This window comes from Botryllus schlosseri, chromosome 6 (assembly GCF_051294905.1).
Source record: "Botryllus schlosseri isolate E-star chromosome 6, Bs_hap1, whole genome shotgun sequence".
NCBI lineage: Eukaryota > Metazoa > Chordata > Ascidiacea > Stolidobranchia > Styelidae > Botryllus > Botryllus schlosseri.
In genome coordinates this window covers 23,447,859-23,471,555 of record NC_137241.1, presented here as the reverse complement: position 1 = coordinate 23,471,555, position 23,697 = coordinate 23,447,859, and the positions used below count along the sequence as shown (strand labels likewise).

Below are 23,697 nucleotides of genomic sequence, written 5' to 3'. Positions count from 1 at the left end.
ATAATGTCGGAGACATTGCAGTTTGCATTCTCACATACAAATTTGCATGCCTTTGCTTCATGCCTCAAGCGGTGGACGAATCCGTCGAAGCTCTCATCCATTTCCTGAGACAGACGGTGAAACTTGTAATTCGCAAGAGTATAGTTCCGGGTTGGCTCATACCGGTACTTCATACGATTCACCAGATCTTTGAATTTAAGTGTGCTACGGTCGTTTTCCGGTACGGTATCTTCAAAATCTCTCTGGAAATTTCGTGAAGAAAACCGACCCAAGAATATTTTTGTTTTATGGCGCTCGATCCAGTCCTCTTTGTCCTGCTCTGCGGCGGGAGGTTCTTTGGCCATTGCATCGTATTCATAATGAAACATGCGTACGAACTCACAGAATGCGTCATGAACATTGCTGCGATGATGTTCTGGATCGAATCGATTGATTGAAGCTTTGGATTCTTGTTCCGACATTGGGGTTACGTTGCGTTGCGATATTATATCCGATTTGTCCTCGTCGCCATTAATAAATCCCACGCAATACACAGTATGAGTGTGACTACAGTTTTATTGCAAGCTAATAGGTAATAACCCCAATCACACTATGATCTGAAAGGATAAAGAAATGCAGCAAACAACGTTAAGCTCCCGCGTAAGCGTGAAGCCTGGCGACTACGAGCGAAGCGCGACGTCTGTCACGGTCGAATAGTGTTCAATTATAATGAGCCATAATTGCGGAACACAACATAATACAGCAAACGAAAGTTGAGATATATCAGGGAGTAATAATAATGATTTTGTAATGGGTACCGACCAAAACAGATATGCATAATTTCTAGAAATAGGCATTCCGGCGCTCGTCATTACCGCACCACGACATACTAAAACATCTGCTGAGGTTTCGCTCAATACGCGACAATATGCGACGTAGGGCGCTGCCAAAAAGATCGGTGGCGAGAAAACCCTTACCGAAAATGACTGCCGCATGTTGGCCGAAACCGTCGATATGTATAGTTCCAAATGTTCATTATCCATAGTCGACTAAATGGCCAGCGCCAAATAGTCCAGTCCTTACAATGTGAGCCGCACGGCAGAATATCAACCGAAGAGATAATGATACTCCGGAGAAGAAATGCCAATTTATAATCGTGTGCGTCTCCCGGAAGATTAAGTTTTTCTTTTAGTTAGTCTGATACATTTGGGCATTTCTTATATCTTTTGACTCTATAGCATACGGGAAGTCACGAAATAGCAAAATGCAACAAATCATTATTTTATTGTTAATATCATATTGAACTGAACTGTACTTAATTATCGATATTTTTGACATTAATTTTCGCTTTTCGCGCGACAATTCGACAGATGTAACCTAATTCCCATTACGCTAACACTAACGCTTTCGAGAAGTGATTATAAAAGGCCCGCCAGGATTTGGAGGTATGGAAGTCGATGCTCCCAGAAGTTTAGTCGATAACCCTATGGGCTTCAGAGACTCGTGTTTTTTTCTGGGAGGGGAGCTGACGAAGTGCTGTTCTCGCGTGAAAACTGGAGTTAACAGATTTCATGAAAGCATCAACCGCGTTTCTTCGATGTACATTATATTTTTGTTCACTTTATCCGAATTTTTGGATCGTAGTCATGAATAATCCAAGAGCCTGGCCTCGGATCTAGATCCGATTATGAAGTTGTTTCTATAGAAGACATAGACAGAATCGGATCGGGAAATAGCGGAAATGATCCCTAAAACGCGGAAGTGACGGAAAATACGGGAAACCTAGATTCCTAAAGTGCTGAAACAGCGGGAAACCAGGAAAGCGGAACAGTTGGTCATTGACCTTTATAGATCTCATCATCGTGTCCTACAGTGGTGTGGACACAAGCAAATCTCACGGCTCATTGCGATTGGGTTCCGTCATTCTTTCCATTTGACCAAAGGAATTTAAGTGTAATATTTAGACTGGCTTGCCGAGCGCTAAATTTGATAAAATTGTTATCAATCGAAAGCTACAGCGGTACTGATTGCGACAATATAAATTTTATTCTTTGTCGTGGTAAACAATATTTCAACGTTAGTTAGGACAACAGATATTCCAATACTCTTTCGCCCACTATAGTGTAGTAAGGGATAACTGATTCGAACCCAAGAAACTCAGTGAAGGAGACAATAATCAATTATCGTCAGATTCTACTTTTATCCTATCAAGACGTACACCATGTACAATGCGATACAATCAACAGATAGGAGGATACCGAAACGACCAGTTGCGGTCTCCTAATCTGGCATCCACCTCGTACTAGTGACCGATGTCACATGTTTCCGATGTTAATCCATATCCGGCGGTCGATTCTAGACGCTCTTTCTTTCTCTTTCCATTCGCTTTCTTCTTGAGAACGTTCTTCATCGGGTCTGTTTCTAGTATTTTCCCGTCGACACGGGGGAAGAGGAACCCAGGTAAACCTCCAACCGTAAGAATTAATCCCGGGCCGTCAGCGTAAGTGGCGTCGAAGCTCACCACCACTTTTTGTTGCGAATCGCATTCCGACAAGAAACAATACAAGGAACTAACAAGCAAGCAAGTACCTGCCAGCCAACTTACATTATTCTGTATTGCCTAATTTTTCATACGCTGTGCGTTTTGTATAAAAGGGGGCTGACTCCCGCTGTCCACGACAAAGATGATTCACGTTAATAATAATAATCGTTGGGGTATAATTTTCATCTGAACAAGTTACACACAATGTACAATGCGATAAGACATAATGCGATGTAACGAACAGATAGGAGGATATCGAGCTACACGCAGTTGCGATCCTTTTAATCCCGCATCCACCTCGGCCTGGAGTGCCCGATGTCACAGTTCTTTTCGATGTTGATATTTTTGAAGCCGCGTTAGACTCGAATATATTGCACATGTTTTGAAGGTCTCTCTCGCATCTTTTGTTAGGAAAAATATGAATTTGAAAGTGCAATTCGGCCCTTGCAACCCTAACGTCATCGTGACCCAACTGAACAATTGAACATGGTGCACTAGGGGTAGGGATTTACTTTTTCGGGAGGCCAAATGTGAAGCAGAAATACATTCGCTGGCAATGCTAATGAAATTTATATTTTCGTGATAAGTACAGCAGCAGCTTTCCATTGATACCCGGTTTATCGAATTTAGCGCTCGGCAAGCCGATCAAAAACAGCCCTAAAGTTGCCATTGGTCAAATTGAAAGTATGACATCATCCAAATGCAGTGAGCCGTTCAGTCTCGCTGTGTCCACGCCATTTAGGACACTATGGTTAAAACATAGTGTCCTATAACATAACATAACATAACATGGTTGGGTTATATTTTTATCTGAACAAGTCACCCACAATGTACAATGCGATAAGACACAATGCGATGTCATGAACAGATAGGAGGATGTAGAACGACACGCATCAGTAGCGATCCCTTACTCTAACATCCACCTCGGCCTAGAGTGCCCGATGTCACAGTTCTTTTTCGATGTTGATCTCTTTGAAGCCACGGCCCTTTCTACTATTTCTTTCCCATTCATTGTGAGTGCTTTCTTTCGTCGGGTTTTTTCCTATATGATGTGGACACAAGCAAATATCACGGCTCACTGTGATCGGTCTACGTCACACTTTCCATTTGGCTAAAGGCGATTTGACGGTAATTTTTGACCGGCTTGCCGAGCATTGAATTTGATAAAACGGGTATCACTCGAAAGCTGCCGCTGCACTGATTGCGAAAATATAAATCTTATTCCGCTCATGGCCCTGGAACCTGGCTGCGTCTGAATATTGTACGTGTGGCTTCCGCTACAACGTTCCTGCTATAGGTTATCGTAGACCCCGTTTCATGACTCATCCATAGCGTGCGGGCATACCCACAGTACAGTACAGCGATGTAGGCTCTTGACGACAGATGATTGATTACGTCACCGAACGATACGCGCAATCGTAGACAGACTTATTGACCTGAGTCATGTCGTGCCATGTTTGTCGTTAGCAGCGATTAGATTTTGGGGTTTACCTATAGTGTCGGGTAAAGGTTGGGCAGGGGGTATTATGATAGATGAACTGTGAACGCATATAACTGGTCGCTCCTCAGCAGTGTTCTATTTTACTCGTATGTTCATGAAAAAATTCAAACGCTTCGACACCTTCCTATCTTTTCATTGTATCGCATTTTTGTGGCGTATTGAACTGATAAAATTGCTAATAAACCACTGATGATGACAAGCTTTACTATGAGTACATTGGGTGCGAATTCCGATGTAGTCGATACGGTCACACTCGATACAGGTTTCACTCTTATATCAGCGACCTGTTGGTAGGATGATATATAATAGACGCGAGTCGAGACGAGTATCAAACAATGACGCACTTTTAATAGTAGACGACCGTAAAACCTGTCACGAATTACAGTTGTTTCCAAATGCGTAGAAAATCGATATCTGTATCTAGGAAGCTAATGCGTTGACTGATGACATTCGAATTTGCATGATGTCTTTTGTAAATTATACGAAATTTTTACAGGCCCAGGCCCATACTATAATAGACATTTTAACCTTTCTGTGTGATATTCAACAAAGCATCGATTGTGACTATAGTAACGCTGGGCTTTGTTACTTATTTAGTAACCACCATGTTACGAGACGGCGGTTAAGAATTATAGCAGCGAGCCTATTCCAGACGCCTCTAAAAAGGTTACATCAGGCATGGTTTGGCTGTACTCTTCTAGCATTATGGGTCCTAATTAATGCAGGGCTTTTCCAAATGCTTTTCTAAATAGGCATTCATCCTGTGATACACCGTGTACGCGTGCAGGAAACGAGGTATGTGCTGAAATAGTTGATGTTTAAGATTTCAATTCAGTACTTTTATTTGTGCATCTCGTTCATGGTATCATTACACTATATGCTCAGTATAGTAACGTGAGGACTAGCCGCGACTTGTCAATAGTGCTATAATTAGCCTCTTGAAATTTCATTAAAAACAGTAGCGATTGGAGACAGTAGCGATTGGAGACAGTAGCTTATCAGGTGGTATATGATTCGACTTGGGAATTATTCTAACAACATTAGAATTTGGAATTGGTATGCGGTGTTAACTGTTAAGTAACTCGTTCCATTTACGGAATACAACGCGAGCCTCAAATCTGAATGTCGCGTCGTGTTTTACGACCTGCGAGCGGCATTATGATCGCGTTAGTTACTGCAAACTATAACCGATTAATATCGATGTTATATTTTCTGATTACAACTGAAAGTAAACTATCACTTGATGTCGTCATGAACTCGCTACATTTGAGTTAGTATAATGGCCATATATATGGTTCGCGATATTTTGGCATTAATGCTATGTATGTAGTATTGATATCAATCATATTAAGCGCGATGAAATGTTATTGTATGTGCGGTATCTCGGCATACAGATTGGTATGCCAACAAGATCAGATCATGCTCTGTTAAACTGTAGCACAGCATTGTTATTACCCCCTATTAGGTAGAGCACTATGCTTCAACCGGTGTGCACGGTGCACCCCATGGTGTGTGAAAATCTGCATGGGGTGCACCAGCACGAAAGGGTGCACCTGCAATATGGAATCGTAGTATGGGGAAATGCATGCACAACATTTTTGTGCAGAATTCGAACACTGCAAAACCGTGCGATACCAAACTATGGCCTTACTACCGTTCGAATTTTGCGAGTTGACGAACTATATCGCTTCGAAGTATCAAAGTCATTAACAAATATTTTTCCAATAGTTTGCCACCTGTGTTTGATGACTTTTTCATGCCTGCTAAAAATGTCCGCTCCCATTACACGAGATCCTCGTCAAAAGGAAATATCTACTTACCCCACCCTAGCAACCTAACTAAGAGATCTATCGACTACTAGAGACCTATCATCTGGAATGCATTATCACCACATATCCGTGAATTGCCTTATAATAGATTGAAAGAAGACCTACTTGATCACCTCTTGTCGTTATACTTACACTGTTGCCCATACCTCGCCCGGACATTGCTTCATTGATCATTTGCTACTATCGTTTAATTTTTCTTCTATTTTCCTTTTTTAACTAACATTTTTTACAGTCAGACTGTTCAGAGTCAAGTATACCTGTTTGATGCTGGTGTGATCAGACTAGATGACCTTCACGGTCTTATCGATCATTCCTATCTAATACCGAATACTGTGCATGTATATTTTCTGTACCGTCTTCACTGCAGTGTGTTATGTATCTTGGTTGGATTAAAATAAAGACTCTCTCTCTCTCTCTCTCTCTCTGCACAGGGGTTCATGATGAACATAACTCTCTTAGGCTGCGATTTATATGTAATGGGCCTATAGAGGACCAGCGACGCGCGGGGCAGTTGAATTTTTGTTAGTAGGGAAATTAAAATTAGGTAGTTATGTTAATAAGTAAGTAAACCGATATTAGATATGATGACCATTTTATTATTCGGTATAACTCTACTCCGGACCGAAACAGCACTTCCTCAGCCCCACCCACCCCCAAAAAACGCTGGATTTTGGGCCCCCATTGGTTAATAAACAAAACTTTTGGGGGGCTGCGCCCCCTAGTCCCCCAATAGGCTATGCATTTTTGCTGCTAGTTATCAGCGAGATTCGTTGTACTGTTTAGTGTTTAGTGAGACAACATATAGGCCGCCTAAACGCGCTAGGCGCGATAAATTGATATAATTCATGATTGAATTGGTCAATATGATCGGGAATTGCATATATATTGCTATCATCATCGGGCGAACCCGCTGGTATAATAACTTCATTACATGATGTTATTTCGTGATCTCTTTTCTGCAATGTGAAAAGATATTGAAATCTCCCAAACGTAATAAACTAAAATACGCACACGATTTGAAATTGGTAAATAATTTTCCCTGCGGGATGGCATTTGTCGTGTGGGGTTCAAATGGCCAGGACAGGAACATTCGGCGCCAGCCATTTAGGCGCCCCCACCTTTATCAAAATACATCAGCCCAAGCTTTGTCAACAAAAGGAGTTCGTATACCATCTTAGAATAGCATATTGAACGCTCTCTTATTTGAGATCTCATTTCATTCTGGTGACGTCATATTTCGAGATACGATTGTTGATATACAATGTTCTTTCCGATTCTCTACTAGTTGCTGACGATTACCCATGACGAGTGTCAGCCGAAAATATTCGGGTTCATTTCAATATGAATATACTATTAAATTGTATGTTGAAGTTCTGTACCTCCAAGAAGCTCTCTATAATTTATGTTAATTCTCGAAATAATTCTGCCCCCCCCTTTCGATCTCATCCCCCCCCCCCCAATTGTGGGGTTTGGGGTGCGACAGTCACGGTCCTGAGTCTATAGTGCAACGCTTCTAAAAAGGTTGCGGGTCAATGGGGCAGGGTAATTCGCTATTAGGTACTAAATATAAATTGCTTCATGATCAGAGTTTGCCACAGTTCACAAACAAGAAATTGTACAACGAAGTCATTTGTGGCGTAGTTATATAAGAAACGATAAAAGATGAAATGCCGGAAATTTTTCAGATTTTTGTTGCCGGAAGTTGATAAATTATTATAATGCTGCAAATTAGGAAGGAATTTCGGAGGGAATATTTCGGATTTTGCGACATATCTCCAAGAGCGTTTTATTGCTCAAAAGTAAGGTGTTCTGCATTTAACATACTCAGCCTCGAATACTGTTTCAATTGGAAAATTTATGCGCAGTGGTTCAATCAGAGGAGCTTTTTCGTGGCATACAGAGTGGCCATCTTCACCTATTGTCTGGTATGGGCCGTGACGAATAGGATGTACTACAGTTACAGTTACCCGGAGTCTATCGCTGTCGCTTTCCTGTCGAATTGGGCCGAGTGGTTGCAGACATTCAATTTTGGAATCCTGTTTTTGGTTTCTGTGTATGGTCTTGTATGCGCTCATGTTGGGACATCCGATCACGAAGGTAAGGTACCGAATCGAAAATTGTTGATTAATTTTTTGCAACTTCTAGCTGGTGAGATAACTATGTATGTTATTACACTGTCGCATACACTACTTCTAGACGGCCTGTTTTTATTCTCATGAACGTTAGGAATTTACCCCACTCCCGAGCTATCGTACTCCGATATGCGACATAGGGACAATTTTGTTTTGTATTTTATCCGTGTGACCTTAGCCATTCGCCTATGAATATTCTCTTTATTATGCAAGTCTTTTGTGTGTCCCGTACCTTACCGACCTACATATCCAAATATCAGTTATATAATATTAGTCTTCGCGAAGTCGGGTGATTGATGCACAATGTCAGGATTTCATTCAAAAGTAAGTTTCGAGACGCAGGTAGGATCCAGGTCCATCGTTTTCAAGGTTTCCGGATAGTTGCTGTTAGCACGATATTACGTTACCCACCTAAAATACAGCTTCAATCGATATTTTCGCATTGGTAACCGTATGAATACCACTGTTTCTTATTAATTTCTGCCACAGGAATACTTCGGTGGTTTCATCAGATGTCTTGGATGCTGCAAACAATGTCCATCACGGGTCAATATGTGGTGACTGTTATGTACTGGAGTACTGTCAGCAGCGACGATACGACAGCAATGGCAGTGGTCGTTCATCAGCACGCTATCAACTCTGTGTTGGCGACGATCGATCTGATGATGTGTGGAATTCCCATTCGTCTTCTCCACTTTATTTACAGCGCTGCATTTGGACTTTTCTACATCATCGTCACTCTCACACTCCACGGATCGGGAACGCAGTCCGAATTTTACATGGGCGTGCTGGACTGGAAAGATTACCCGGGGCAGTCTGTGGGGATATGTCTGGGCGTTCTACTGATTGGCACTCCCGTCTTGCATTGCGTGTCGTATTTGGTCTATTTACTTCGAGAGAAGATTAAGGAGCTGGTGGGTGGCGGCGAGGCCAAATCAGAGAAGAGCGAAGTTGTTGAAGCTGACGCGGAACTCTTGGACGTGGGGGAAAGGGATCATAAATATAATTTGTAGACATTATCGTACCTTTCTATTTTGCGTTGCATATTGCGATAAAATGTATCGAGTCGGATTCGTGATAGACATCAGGAAAATCCACCGAGATCGTGGCTAGTGACATTCAGTCACTGATCAATACTCAATAACTCATGCAGGTTGATAATAAGCAAACTTCAACCCGAACGTCTAAAACTGTGATTCTCAACGTTAGTCAGTGTCTGCCATACTGGTTCCAATGATGAACAATATTCCAGCGCCCCACAGCAAATTCTGACCTTACTCGCAACATTATTGTTAGAAAATAGGCTGTAAGCTTCTTGGGGAGAAGTGCCGATCACCCTCTGGCGAGTTATGAACCACGATGAACAACATGCGTTTTACGAAACAGTGAAATCAAATAGATACTTATTAGTCGGTTAGAAAGACATTTTCTCTTAAGAATATACGGTCAATGCGGCCGACAGCAGATGGTCCCAATCCAATGAAACGACCGACAATTGACGACACGTAATACTATTGACCTGCTAATAGTGATTGTCAGTTTTCATTTTCGGCAATTGATCAACTTGATTATATGTTTGCGAACCTCGGATTGTTGTAATAGAGGAAGAATCGACGATATTTCAATTTTATATTCAATACAACGTAACGCGAGCATGAATCGATCACGTGGTGTATAATTCTGCGTATGATGATTGATTAGTCACACACTTGATATTGCAGCTTGCGTCATGTACAATTGTACATGTACATTGAAAATATCTTACTTTACTCGTGTACTTTGGGTGTGATTGCCCCATATGTATATGATTTCACCGACCAGGTGAAAGCTTACAGTAAAGTATCTCGAACACGATGTATTATTAAGTAGGCATCCGTAATTATATGCGTAGGCCTATATGCAGCCTGCTCAATAAGCACTACCTATATAACGTTGTTACAGATTATACTATATACTTCTTTTGTCGTTAGCGGCCTCCCTCGCAGAGAAACTTGGCGCCTCTGTCCTGCGAGGGTATATCGCAGGATTTCCTTCAAGGTTGATGAAGTAGAAGCTAATTAGAATGCTAACTCGAGCAAAATTATACTTGGAATGATCGCTAGATAAGCCGATACGACATTTAGAAGAAAGGATGATGGGTGCAACTGCGTATTTATTAAGGTATACCTTATTGCAGGGTAATTATAGCTACGGTATATATAAATGACATCAACTATGATGAGGCATCAATCTACGCCCGATCATAGTGTAAGTAAGAGTATATAGGCAGAAACAAAAGTACAGTTTATTGGAGAATGGATCAACCATGAGAGATCTGAACAAGTTGCCGCACCTGACTTACGATACCATCGGTGTCAGACACTAACCTTTTGGATGAAGTTCGTCCCTCAAATTCAATCCTGCTGCCTTGCATTGAAACCTTTTCTCGCTCTACCTTGTAACTTCTCCAATATCATTGCTTGAGACGCCGTCCGGGATGTTTTCAAATTTCCTCGAATTTGTCAACACTCAGTCAAGCTTGAAAAATTGTCAGAAAATATCAAGCGGATATATATGTGTGCGTTGTATTACTGCTGTTGAATGTGCAGTCGGATATGAGTAAACCAACCCGATATATCCGTAATATAATCTGTCCATTGATTGATTGATTGAACGTTGTATGTTGGTATTTTGAGTATAGCCTAACGATGAAGATATGTCCTTGTGGCTCATTAGCGGGTTTCGGATTTCAAGGCGTATCCAGAGACAAGTTTTCAAGATTCCAGGTAAGCGGAAGTGGCCTCCCTTTACTTAAACCTGTACGCAATATATATGGTCATTTTGTTATCACAATAGATGAACCGCATACGTATATTGCGAACGACAACTATATCGCGCGGGAGATATGGGCTTGACTATCCGATATTTATCGGTTACCTGAATTCTATAGCACAGCGGTCTGGCGCCCCCACCCGTATTTCAAGGACTATACCAGTGGTTCTCAACCTTTTTGTCTAAGCGGACCTTTTTTTGAATGTCACGGACCCCCGCGGACGCCTAGAATTTTCAGTTCAAATTTAGCTCTATTATCGTGTAATCGCACGTCATCTGTCTTGGGCAAATGATAACTGTAGGCTAGTAATAAACAGCAACAAAATGACTTTTCTTGAAAATAATACCATGCTATTTATGTAGAAAGTGGGTTGACTTTTATCATTTCATAGCGAATTCTGCAATTGCATTTCTTTAAATACGTGGTCTTGTCTTGAAAATCCGCGCCTTCGATTTGATTTGAACGAGAGCCGAAAGTCCATTTTCACAAATACAGATGGTGGCGAATGTAATGATAACGTATAACGCTTCCGACGACACATTTGGGTATGATCGCAACAAATATTGCACCAAAATTGACAAACATTGTTTTTTAATGAACATATAGCGTCAAGCCTGGTCAGTGGTCATTTCTATCTATAGCCGCTCATCTTGAAGTTATTATGGAAAAAAGGTTATGTATATCACAAGAGAAAAGGGATTTTTGTAAACATTTCGAAGTCACCGTGATTGACCTTCCTAATCCAACTTTATATTTTTTCTACAATCCACAACAAAACATCTCTAAACAGCAACATATTTGTATCAGTAGGCTATTGGCTATTTAGCAATTAAAATGAGTCTGCACAGCAGGATGTTTCATTTCAGGCGATCATTCTGTTGATGTGAGTTCTGGAGTTTTACTAGTAATGAAGCAAAACTACCTCGTGATTTTCCTAATTAAAAAAATATATAAATTACGTTATCAACTATGTTGTAAATTCAGAGGCTTCGCGGAACCGCTGAAAATGCTTTGCGGACCCCCGGTTGAGAACCACTGGACTACACTAGAACAATGGGGAAGAGGTCTAAGTTCGGTCGGTTTTTAGAAATATTTCGCGCCCTATGACCAACTCTGACTAGTATGGTAACTCTGGTATGTAATATATTCGGGATCAAATCAAGGTTGTCATAACATCTATCGGGTACGGGCTCATATATAACTATCATGTTCGAGCCCACTGTACACATCCCTATTCCTCTCTGTGATTAGGAATACGGTAAAGTCAATTGTATTGGGTTTTGTTTCATTGCTTTGTGCGGCTAGTAAATCAACTATGTTAATGTGGTAGAGAAGAGACGCTTGATCACATTGAATTTAGTTCGCTAATACATAGGGAATACTATACCCCCCGATATTAACTTTAATATAATGTAGGCTATACTCCAAACAAAGCAACCAATATCGTGGGATATGACCAATGTTCCCTCTAAGCTGCGCACGTGCGCAAATGCGCAGTGCTGAAACGGTCTCTGCGCACAGAAAATCTACGCTGCGCACAGAAAATCTACGCTGCGCATAAAAAATCAGAAGTGATGTTTTTTTTTTATAGTTGTTGCGCACTGTTGTCCAATGGACCATGCAGGCGCGCAGATTCGTGAAAATTAAGATGGAACATTGCCAGGGCCAAATAGTGTTATCACTGAAGTCTGAAACCGAGGTACAAGTGTGCCCCGCAAAGGTAACTATTGCGCTCCGTGAAGAAATGAGAGTTCACAATCACCCGCGCCTCACGGAAGATATTTTTTTAGTATGGCCTCGTACACGTGAGCGATACTGATATCATTTCAATAGCGCATTATTTTCTGGGAATGGCGAAATAACATGGTTTAACAAAGTTATTAATAACAATGGGCTAGCTCGAAGTTAATCTGCGAGAAACTAACGAATGAACATGTGGCATGAACATTGCGTAAGATTTACTCAGGACCGTAACTTTCGCACCCCAAACCCCCCAATTGGAGGGGCCGATCTCGAAGGGGGTCCAAAATTATTTCGAGAATTAACATAAATCATGGTGTAGTTTTGGAAATTTTTCAGGATTTTTTTTACGCGCTACGCGCGTTCTATTATTGTAAGATATCTGATTATTGGGTACCCTTTCCCAACAAAAATTAGGCATGATTTATAGAAATGGGCAGTTGGGCGTCGGTCATTACCGCATCATGACACGCCAAGACATGAAGTTAAAGGCTATGTAACATGCGAATCCAAGAAGTGCGCCAGAACGATCAGCAGCGAGAAAACCTTGGGCGAAAAAGACTGCCCCGGTGCTGACCGAAAACTTCGATATATACAACGATATGTGTAATTGTTCATGTCCATGGGCGCCTAAATGGCTAGCGCCGAATTTTCCTGTCCTGGCGATCCGAGTCCCACAACAAGACAAATGCCATATCGAGGGAACATTATTTTCCAGTTGAGAAATACCAATTAGAAATCGTGTACGTCTTTTACTTTAGTACGTTTTGGCGATTTCAATATCTTTTGACATAGCAGATAGGGGGTCACGAAATAGCATCATGTAACGAAGTCATTATATCAACGGGTACGCCCGAATATGTTTTATTATTATTTTTAGAGGGCCTATCTCAGTGGTTCTCAACCTTTTTGGCTTCGCGGACCCCTTTTGACCGTCACGGACCCTCGCGGACCCCCTCAAGTTTTAGTTCAATTTTAGCTCTATAATGGCGCAACCTTCATCTGTCTTGTGCAAATATGAACTGTTGGCTAGTGATAAACAGCAAAATCATGATTTCTTGAAAATGACATCATACTATTTATGTAGAAATTTTGCTGCTGTATTTCTTGAAGTACGTGGTCGAGTCTTGAAAATCCGCGTCTTCGTTTTGATATGAACGAGGAGTTCCCAAAACCATTTCCACAAAGATAGATGGTGGCTAATGCAGTATTAACGCATAACGCTTCCGACGATACTTTTGGTGTGATCGCAACATTTATGGCACCAAAATGAAGAAACATATATATATTTTATGAACATATCACGTCCAGCATCTAGCGCAGAGACGGGCAACATACGGACCGCGGGCCGAATCCGCATTTTGATCGGCAAGCAGAGAGTTTCTACCGTCAAAGTGAAATCCTAATTTAATATTATAGACAAATTTTATGCGCCAAAGAATGGAACCAAGTTTTCCGTACTGACAAAGACTTGTCATGAAACGACTTGTTCTGTGCTGGTTTACATACATATTTACGAGCAAACATTTTCGACCATGAACAATTGAACATTAGCAAGACAAGGCTACATACCAATGTAACTGGTGATATAAATTTCAGGGTTGGAGCGTAATGCTTTCATAGCAACGAAACACTCCTTGTTCATCAAAAAATCGGCTTTGTCGATAGGGCATCCGCAACAAGAATGCGCCAAATATGATAGCCGAGCTTTAAGAGCAGGTATATCATCGTCCGATTTATGACTAGAGTCAGCCGAAAATATTCGGGTTCATCATAGTATGAATATACGATTAAATTGTGTATTGAAGTTCTGTACCTCCAAGAAGCTGTTCAAATAGTGGTTATGTATATCACAGGATAAGATGGATTTCGGGGCGAGGTTTCAATCCCTGCATTGGGACAAATTAGGGAAATACTTCGGAAATTTTTATTTCAAACGACTGTTCACTAATTTGATGAGACTGACAACTTCAAATCGAGAAGACATTACGAAGTCACCCTGATTGACGTTACTATCTCCATATTTTTATTTTTTCAACAAACCCAAACAAAACGTCTCTAAACAGCAATATGTTTGTATCAGCAGGTTATTGGAAAATTGGCAATGAAAATGAATGTCCACACTGCGATAGTTCATGCCAGACGATTATTATGATGATATACGAGTCATGAGGTTTAAGCAGTTGTGGTGTGAAATTGCCTCATGCTTTCTCAAATTAAATGAAATAAAAATTACGTTATCAACCATTTTAAAAATTTAGTGGTCTCGCGGACCCCCTGAAATTGCTTCGCGGACCCCCGGTTGAGAACCGCTGGCCTATCTATTCCAACACACCTCACTGGATCAGCTCTACCGGTAAATCTGATTATGTGAGCAGGGAGAGGACAAAAATTGATAGCAATATATATGCAATTCCCGATCATATTGGCCAATGCAATCATGATTATAGAAATTTTTTCGCGCTTCGCGTGTTTAGGTACGCTACTACTAAATGGACACCCAATGAACATGACAAGTACCGGAAGAAGCCTACAGCCGTAGGGGGGTCTGGGGGGCGGAGCCCCCCAGTAGTTAATTTATCACCCTATTGGAGGGTGGTTGCGCACTGTTGTCCGAGGGCCTGCGCAGTGAGTTGGCCTGTTTGCGCAGACTCTTGAAAAATTAGAGGGAACATTGGATATGACGCATACATGTAAGGTTGTATATGTCACAATCACAGCACTAAACATAATCATATTTTATGGTCCGATGAAAAAATATTCTGACGATTTAATTCTGTAGCTCTCAAATACAACGATATTAAATAAATCATTTTGGCCTAAAAGCTTCAAAGCAACTTTATTGTACAACGGGCCCCCACTCTTATAAGTGGTGCACTGCCCTTTTCAATGTAATTCCTATGCTTCGAAACATTTTGTTGAAAACAACCCTATGGTGACGGAACTGTGTTAAGGGAAGAATTTGTGATCGAAAAGTACCCGTCACATAAAAGTTTGCGCAATTCATTTTACATGAATTACAGCCTGGACTGCCTCATCCAGTGGTTCTCAACCGATGTGCATCGGCACACGGGGGTACGGATTGGACTGTCGCGAGAAAGTAAGGTCAATAGGCTTTGAAAGCCGTCGTCGAGCTACGTCATATCGCTGTTCAGCGCCAGATTCCAATGACGGCGACTAAAAAAGTCATCGCCGGCAATGAGACCGTGATTGTGAGGTTTGGTCGAAATTGATGACCTTTTTAGCCATCGCCTTCCCAAATCTTGCATTCGGGATATAGACGTAGTGTCAGGACCGTAACTGCGTCACCCAAGCCTCGCAGTAGGATGATGGCGAAAATTATTTCGTAAATCGACATAAAGTTGAATTTTTGAGCAGAACTTGAAACCTCCATCGCGCTTCAGTATCACTTTTCTTTTTTATTTAAATATGGATACCAGCAGTCGCTTCTAAAAAATAAAATAAAATATAGCTTACACATAGTTTACAGAAATCATACTAATTGTACGCGCAATTGTAAGAGAAAGGTATATTCCTAGTATCGCTTAAATCGCTGAGATGCATTAGTCTTGGGCTGTGCAACCGACTGGTGTGGGCCTATAATGATTCGGCATTCAGAGTATGAGTAGCCTTGACCTCGTGGCTTGAAATGGGTTTTGGTTAAATCACGGGCCCCAATTATCGCCAGTCATCGCCTCTGCCGGTAAATATGACCGCGTAGGCTGAGAGAGGACAAAATTCATTCATCGAGTTTAAAAATTCTGCCCGTGAGGCCGCGACTACAAATGCCTACACCAAGCAGATGGAAGGGGTTCGCCGTTGTTTCGACTTGTTCGTGTATCGCGTACTTCGGACTTTGTTTGCCACGTGTGTGTGTATTAGTGAATCGTATGTAGAAATATTCGTGCCGAACTGGGCAGTGGCCTGTAGGATAAAGGAGGCCTGGCGGCTTCGCCCGAATTGAGTTCAACATCCTATGGGCCCTCGGGACCAACATTTTGGGGCATGGCGAGGTTCAATCTATGTCATGCGTGGTGCTAGGGCCCTGCGTAGTGCTAGGGTGCCGCGAACTATTTCCATTTGAAAGGTTGCCTCGGGGGGACAACGGTTGAGAACCACTGATATAGATATGCAACATATAGATAATAATTCCGCATAAGAAAATGCATTAGGATTGCCGAGGTTAATGTGTGTGCACTGCGAAGTATGCACTCACGAGTTATGTGTCCTGTCTTAAAACACAATAACATATGCCTCTTTTCAGTGGTGGGGTAACACGCAATTGTTCCTGCTCTATCGCACGGTCGTTTTCCTTTTCCAACTTGGCTGGTTTTTAAGCGGGCTCCTTGACAGACAAGACGACGATTATTTCTTAAAATTGTCGAACTGGTGCATGCTGTACAGTACCCTGTATTATTTCCTTGCGTTAGTAACCTCGATTTATGAAAATGCAAAGGAAAAATTAAATGCGTCTACTCATATACATTCCACCGGTAATGGATGCGGCGAAGCGAACGTTTACGAAGCGAGCACAACCAATACAACGTCACGATTTCCTACCGTATTGGACGGTTCTGAAGGTACGCCTACTTGTATGAATGTGTTTGGTAATCCGTAGCCTATTACATGTATCTCTGAAACAAAGTTTTAATTCAGATCGAACACTCGGAAATTTACTCTGGTTTCATAAAGCATCCTGGATAATGCAGACCATTACAATGGATACGCTCATGATTGTAACGATAACATATTGGATAATTATCTATCCATTTGAAGATGAAAACAGAAGAAACATCCATGGCATCGCTGCGCATGTCCTCAACATCACTTTGTTGCTGTTCGACATGATTTTAATCGCCACACCAGTTCGAATTCTGCATGCACTATACATGATACTATCTACCCTGCTGTATTCATTATTCCTGGGCGTCGTGTATGTTGCTGAGGGTAAAATAGTCTATGGCTTTCTTGATTTTAAAGTTTCCCCAGTTGCGGGACTGGGGACACTGCTCGCTCTTGATACAGTGGGTTCTATATTCGCCCATTCGATATGGTTCGGGATTTATTTTCTTCGGCTCAAATTTAGTCAGATTCGCGACAAGAATAAAACCTAAGTGCAACAGCCCAATAAGTAAACGGAAAATATATTTAACTTATGTATATACGATCTCTATTCGTATCTTTTGGCGTTGGATTTGGAGGTTACGTGATCGATCATTCTTCACTTTCAAAGTGTGGTGAACTATGACATAATAATTCAAACATATTTTAATGCGCCATAAGTTGTTTGTATTTACTAGTCGGCTGAAAATTCCCGGAGCAACGAACGCATGAAGTAGACAACTTCACGAAAAAACGTGGAAGTACATTCTCGTCAGCACTATAGGGCCGCAAGCTGTTGGGAAAACACCCAAGAATCATAAACCAAGAAAGCTCAGTAGAGCTTCTCGTTCCGTACTGATGGTGATGGTGGTGATCAAAACCAGTGACAGGTATTGGCTTGAGTTTGACAGGAATTAGTTGGTGAATACCAGAAAGAGTCTCTCTCGAAGCACGTTTAAAATTTTAGGGGAATGACAAACTCCATATGTGATCATGATCATGGTATTTATTATGTATGCCGGATTGCCGGCTTGCGGACCAGTTCGTAAATTGGAATGGCATGTTGACGGCGGCCAACACGTTTATTGAATTACATGTAAAAGGCCGCAAAAATATTCATCTGCCACCACAGGTTTGTCACAGCTGGTTTAACTAAAATATTGACGAACAGTTCAGCAGTCAGTCAACACTTCCTGTGACTACATTATTATTCCGCGAACTAATTTTTTGGTCACATCATATGTTGCTATGCGCGACGATATGATCAGCGTAGTATAACATTTTTAACGTCACATTTGTGAATTGTCTTTGTGATATTTTGGTCTTTGCGTGATATATACTTACATAATGTATAATCTATTCTATGTCCATGTACAATGTATGCAATGTATAAAGTATTTTATAAATGAACTTTGTAGTGTACCATGCTCTTATGCTCACAAAAGCATATGAATACTGTTAAACGCCGTTGATGTCCTCGACAGTTGTTCAGGCTTCAGGGTACCATTAGTATGAGAACTTTAAACTAGTAGGTGCTGGCTTGTCTTGACCGATATCAATGCCTGCAATGATTGAACTATTATTTGATGTATCAGCCAAACGAACCGACCTCAATGAAACTGGCTTGTGTTCTACAAGTATATTCCTACAGCATTTAATTGTTTTGCTAAAATGTTCACATATTTCCCGTTCCATTTTTCAGCGTGACCTGGTATATCGCTATGCCGCAAGAAAATAGGCAAGTAGGCATAATCATATCCTGCCGGATCAGCGACCATACTTAAATGAGGCTGCATTCGCGTTATTTAGACTAAATTGCTATCACGGTTGGTATCCGTCGTTTAGCGAACAATGATATATACAGCGCTGGCAGGCTGGCACGGTTACGAACTACTGCATCACTGCATACGCGGTATGGCCGTAATTGAGGATTTTGTAGCATATATCTTATTCATATCAGAACAAGAGTAGAAATGCCGGCGGCCAAATTTGGATCAATCAGCGCGAATGTCAAAGTTTCAACAGCAGAAACCTATATTCCAGAGCTTTATTGTATATAATGTATATGCTGGGAGCATAAATATATGAATAGCCTACATTATCCTGAGTGAAAATTCTGCCATACAAGATAGAAACTTAACGTTTGGGGTCAGCAATTAATGTGCGATGTCGAGGCCCGAGCATTGCATACTTAAAACGACATGACAATTGACAGCTGAGCAGTTGGAAAGGTCAAGGTTGCGCCAGAATTGTTGGAATTTCCTAATAATCGGCGAATACAGTCGGGACAGATGGCTCCTTACCGTTTTGGGTTACGTAGTATAATGGGTTAACGTATAACTTGGGTATATTTTCGAGAACTATCTCCCGGTTTCAATTTAAATTGTATCAGAGGCAATACGCCCAATAGTAGCAAGGCTATTGTCGACACGGTACGGCCACGAGTGCATATAAAACCGAATTGTGTTATATTCATTTGTCCGCCGCCTGTGATAACAGTAGGCTCTAAGCTGGTTTTATATACCCTATACTTGATATTCCAGCCAGCGGCATATAGCTAAACGGACGGTAAAATACACTTTTGACTTCCGCAAATTTTGGCTGTATTATAACCGTCACACATAATTCTCTTCTGTTATATTGATGCGGACAATAACGTCTTCTTATCCATACATGATGACCACCTTTGACTCGAAAAGGTTTTATAAGCCACATACGCCAGTTCCAAAAGCGAATACTACCCAGCGCTAAAGTCATCGGCCGTCGAAAATGATTGCATGGCGATGACGATTCGTTGTACGCGATGATATGTCAGTATGATTCAGTGATAGGGCCTATACCACCACTAAGTAAGCTCGCCAAATGAAATATCGGTGACGATGACAGTATTATTATAGTCCGATGTGCGGTGTCCACTATGTTAGTTCGTAATCGTGATGTAATTCGTGATTACGCACTACGCAGTTTTCAATTGATCTAACTCACAGTTCAGCAATGACAGATACTTTCGTGCGGAGAAGGCGTGCGGAGTTTTGTTGTTACTTCGCTAACCTATCAGTTTTTTACATTCTACCTCCAGCGAGGAACTGATGCAATATTCATTTTGTAAGTTTTGAATAAATTAAACTGACAGCAAGTCTGTCCGCGCAGCATTTATGCACGGCCAGCAGGAATAAGAAGATACAACGGGCATGGCAACTTCTTGCGGGTACGAATTTCAACTTCGTCATTTCAGATTTGAAAGTGCAGATGAAAGCAATTTCTATGAATCTCAGGTAAGTTCAATGATGATGGAGGATTCCACTATACCGTTAGGCTTTGAGTAGTACCCAGTCTATGGATCAAACATTTGTTATCGCTGTATTTGTAGTTCGTGATTTTGTCAAAAACACCTGGCCAAATTATGTCCTCCTTATTTTGAAGTTGCCTCTAAGTATGTACTATGCAATTATTGAGCATATGCTTTCTGCGTCTAAACGGGTTGGATACACATGTGCAAATAACCCGAAGCAGCCTCGAACTGCATAAAGTTTATGGTGCTGTTCAGTTCAGCATTCATGCGACTGCTGTCGGCATATAAGGCAGACCGTGTATTTAACTATAGTATACCAATGATGAGGTCCGTCCGACAGCTTGGTTGTCTGAGGAACAGTCCGTTCGAATACGAATAAACTCATGTAAAAATCCACGCGAATCCAAAAATCTCGTCCAGTGATCCGAAAACTCAAAATTGAACACTAGGGGTATTCAAAAATTTTTTTTTTTCAAATCATACTGGCTACTTGATAAAATTGTTAGGTTACCTAATTTAGGACTACACACCAAATTTGGTTCAATTCCAACCAGTAGCCGCATTGCTATTATTTAAAAATAAATAATACAAAAATTGAAAATTTTCTGTTCACCCCATGAATGTGTTACGTTGTCTATAGGAACGATGTTCATCAAATTTGGTTCAATTCCAACCAGCGGAAGCGGAGTTATTGCCGTCGAAAAATTTTGATTTGAATAAAATAGTATTTACGGAGAGCACAACTATAATAAATAATTAAAGAATCGGTCACCGTAAATCAGGGGTGGGCAATTATTTTCCTCTGCGGGCCAAATAAGAAGTAGAAAACACCTTGGCGGGCCGAGTGAAAAAATGTAGCTATATTTTCCAGAATATCTAATTTTATTTCTAAATTACATTGTTAATAAATGCTGCTCAGTGAAAGTGTTGATGTTAGGTAATGAGAAAGTGACAGTTAACTAATAAAATATCTATTTGCCGTCATGATTCGAAACAATGTTAAACACACCATGAATACCTCAAAACAAACAAACAAACCATAACAGTAGGCCAAGGTCACGAAATAATAACATGCAACGAAGTAACTATTTCAACTGGCCCGACGGAATAGGTTTAATCATTAATTCTGTGCCCTAAATTTTCCAAGCTGATACCTCACTCACCTCTACCGGAAAATCTAATAAATCTCAGAGGAGCAAAATTCACAGCAATCACCAATGTTATTGACTGATTCAGTTGTGAATAAAGACAATATTCACGCTTGGCGAGATTAGATTAGGCTACACAAACCCTCTGTCCACACTAACTAGAATGAATGTCCTCACAAGTACTGGTGAAAGCTTCCAACCCGATGTGGGGTCTGGGGGGCACTAGGCTCCCCAGAAGTTGGCTTTATCACCCTGTCTGGGCCCAGGACCAACGTTTTTGGGGCTGGTCTGACGAAGTGATCTTTCGGCCCTGATTTTGTGGATGTCCAGGTATAGCTGTGGTCAGATGTTTTCGTGCGGCGCATTGTATTCCTTGTGGTTAGAGTATCCTACGCCTGCTAGTAGGGGGCAATGAGCAAGGTAGCATGACAAGGAGCTTGGTTCAACTCCGAAACGCTTCTTCTGTCGATATTGTCGAACAGAAGAATATTATTCGAGTTGGGGGATCGATTAAATCCACAGAAAGACTGTAAACGACTCTCGACGGTAGCACGTTTACCAGAGCAAGGCAATTTTACCTCGACTCAGCAGATTCACTGCCGTAAAATCACATGAATATCACCATTAACATTACGGACAAAACCCTCAAAATGCACTCTCTAGCGCTATATACTTGCAAAACGCGGTTGCATTCTTCACATTTTGTGGTAATTTTAATTTTTGAAAGTCCACCGGTCCGCCAAATATTTTATTTTTATTTTACCGGTCCGCGAGGTGAAAAAGGTTGAGAACCACTGGTCTAGACTCTAGAGTATCGACAACTCGATCTAGCCCTAGCGAGTATAATGAACAATCGGACAGCGCATGTCATGAAGATAGCTCAAGTTTGTTTGCTCGCAAAAATTCGTTATATTCTTGTTTCTGTTCAGTGGACGACATGCAAGACAGTTTTTGTGATCTACCGTACGGTTATATTTCTTTTTCACTGGGGATGGCTAATCGCAGGATGGGTTTTGGCAAAGCTGGATCACTACTACACCCTTACCAACTGGAGTGTATTTTTTACTGGCTTGTACTTTTTGTTCGCTTTCGTTACGTCAATATATGGGATCACCATAAAAAAAGAATACTCTGGACCGAAAACGGATCCGACTTTGGTTACAGATCAATCATCCACGACCTCCGGTATTTTAAAACAAGGTAAATTTAACTTGTTGTTAGGCTCGTTTACCTTACGACTGAAAATGTAAATATTTTGCTTTAGGGAAGCTGAATATATTGCACCAAGTGACCTGGTTCTTACATGTGATCTCGACAACCTATGCTCTGTATGTGGTTCCTGTGTATTGGGTAACGGTGGCGCCTTCGCAGACTGCCGAGAAACGAGCCATGCCAATTAGTGTTTATAAACATGCTGTTCAACTAGTACTGCTACTGATCGACTTTTTTGTTGCTGCTATACCTACTCGCTGGGTACATGTAGTGTACAGTCAACTTATGGCATTCGCGTATGCGATTATGGTTGTTATCGTGCATTTCGCGGGCGTGAGTTCTCGTGTCTACGGCTTTCTGGATTTCGAAAAAAACGCTGGTACGGCAGTCGGCATACTGATTGCCGCGACATTGCTGGCACCCGTCATTCTGCATTCGATATATTTTGGTCTGTACCATTTGCGAATGTTGATTCACCGATCTACTGGTAATGGACGTGAACCCGATGCTGCGACTGATTCATCAAAACACAACGCCGCGCCATCGCACGATAATCCAGCTTTTTCTTTGTAAATGCATGTTCTACCTGATGTTTCTTTTCCACTCCTGTTTCAATATCAATATTCATATTCTCATCTAATAAATATTTTATGACTTCGAATCGCTTCGGTTCAGCAATAAGCGATGTGGTATATTATAGTAGATATATGTAGGTTAAGGGGGCTTTAAAATGACTATTTTCCCTCAAATTGTATTTGCTATTTGATAAAATTGTTAGGTTACCTAATTAAAGGCTGTATAATTTCTGTGTAGGCCTACTGACAGCCGTCGGTCGCAATTTCACGAACATCATGCACGTGATTGTTATTTTGTTATTAGGGTTGCATTTAAAACAAACATGTTTTTTT

At 41.2% G+C, this 23,697-nt stretch overlaps 5 protein-coding genes across 5 annotated transcripts in view; 4 read left to right on the top strand and 1 right to left on the bottom strand.

Annotated features, from left to right (window-relative positions):
- Positions 1-23,697, top strand: part of LOC145440404 (rab proteins geranylgeranyltransferase component A 1-like) — a 266,120-nt gene that overhangs the window by 33,646 nt on the left and 208,777 nt on the right. The window lies entirely within an intron of this gene.
- The window catches only part of LOC145440427 (dickkopf-related protein 3-like), an 83,826-nt gene that overhangs the window by 16,569 nt on the left and 43,560 nt on the right, over positions 1-23,697 (bottom strand). The window lies entirely within an intron of this gene.
- Positions 4,247-9,646, top strand: LOC145440431 (protein rolling stone-like). Its single transcript, XM_080318040.1, has 5 exons — positions 4,247-4,698; positions 4,748-4,817; positions 7,537-7,650; positions 7,717-7,948; positions 8,473-9,646. Exons 3-5 carry the CDS (start codon positions 7,570-7,572, stop codon positions 8,994-8,996), a joined length of 837 nt encoding a protein of 278 aa, XP_080174166.1. The 5' UTR covers positions 4,247-4,698; positions 4,748-4,817; positions 7,537-7,569; the 3' UTR covers positions 8,997-9,646.
- On the top strand, positions 9,787-19,238 carry LOC145440430 (uncharacterized). Its single transcript, XM_080318039.1, has 3 exons — positions 9,787-10,748; positions 16,800-17,115; positions 17,192-19,238. The coding sequence occupies exons 1-3, from the start codon at positions 10,671-10,673 to the stop codon at positions 17,647-17,649; spliced, it is 852 nt and encodes a 283-aa protein (XP_080174165.1). The 5' UTR covers positions 9,787-10,670; the 3' UTR covers positions 17,650-19,238.
- On the top strand, positions 19,384-23,450 carry LOC145440428 (protein rolling stone-like). The gene is made up of 3 exons (XM_080318036.1): positions 19,384-20,412; positions 22,507-22,777; positions 22,842-23,450. Exons 1-3 carry the CDS (start codon positions 20,329-20,331, stop codon positions 23,360-23,362), a joined length of 876 nt encoding a protein of 291 aa, XP_080174162.1. The 5' UTR covers positions 19,384-20,328; the 3' UTR covers positions 23,363-23,450.

Coding starts and splice junctions, on each gene's coding strand:
- LOC145440431 (XM_080318040.1), top strand. CDS start 7,570: ATGCTGCAAATTAGGAAGGAATTTCGGAGGGAATATTTCGGATTTTGC. Junction 7,651..7,716: donor GAGCGTTTTATTGCTCAAAA/GTAAGGTGTTCT, acceptor ATTTATGCGCAG/TGGTTCAATCAGAGGAGCTT. Junction 7,949..8,472: donor TGGGACATCCGATCACGAAG/GTAAGGTACCGA, acceptor TTTCTGCCACAG/GAATACTTCGGTGGTTTCAT.
- LOC145440430 (XM_080318039.1), top strand. CDS start 10,671: ATGAAGATATGTCCTTGTGGCTCATTAGCGGGTTTCGGATTTCAAGGC. Junction 10,749..16,799: donor ACAAGTTTTCAAGATTCCAG/GTAAGCGGAAGT, acceptor GCCTCTTTTCAG/TGGTGGGGTAACACGCAATT. Junction 17,116..17,191: donor CGTATTGGACGGTTCTGAAG/GTACGCCTACTT, acceptor GTTTTAATTCAG/ATCGAACACTCGGAAATTTA.
- LOC145440428 (XM_080318036.1), top strand. CDS start 20,329: ATGGCAACTTCTTGCGGGTACGAATTTCAACTTCGTCATTTCAGATTT. Junction 20,413..22,506: donor GCAATTTCTATGAATCTCAG/GTAAGTTCAATG, acceptor GTTTCTGTTCAG/TGGACGACATGCAAGACAGT. Junction 22,778..22,841: donor CTCCGGTATTTTAAAACAAG/GTAAATTTAACT, acceptor ATTTTGCTTTAG/GGAAGCTGAATATATTGCAC.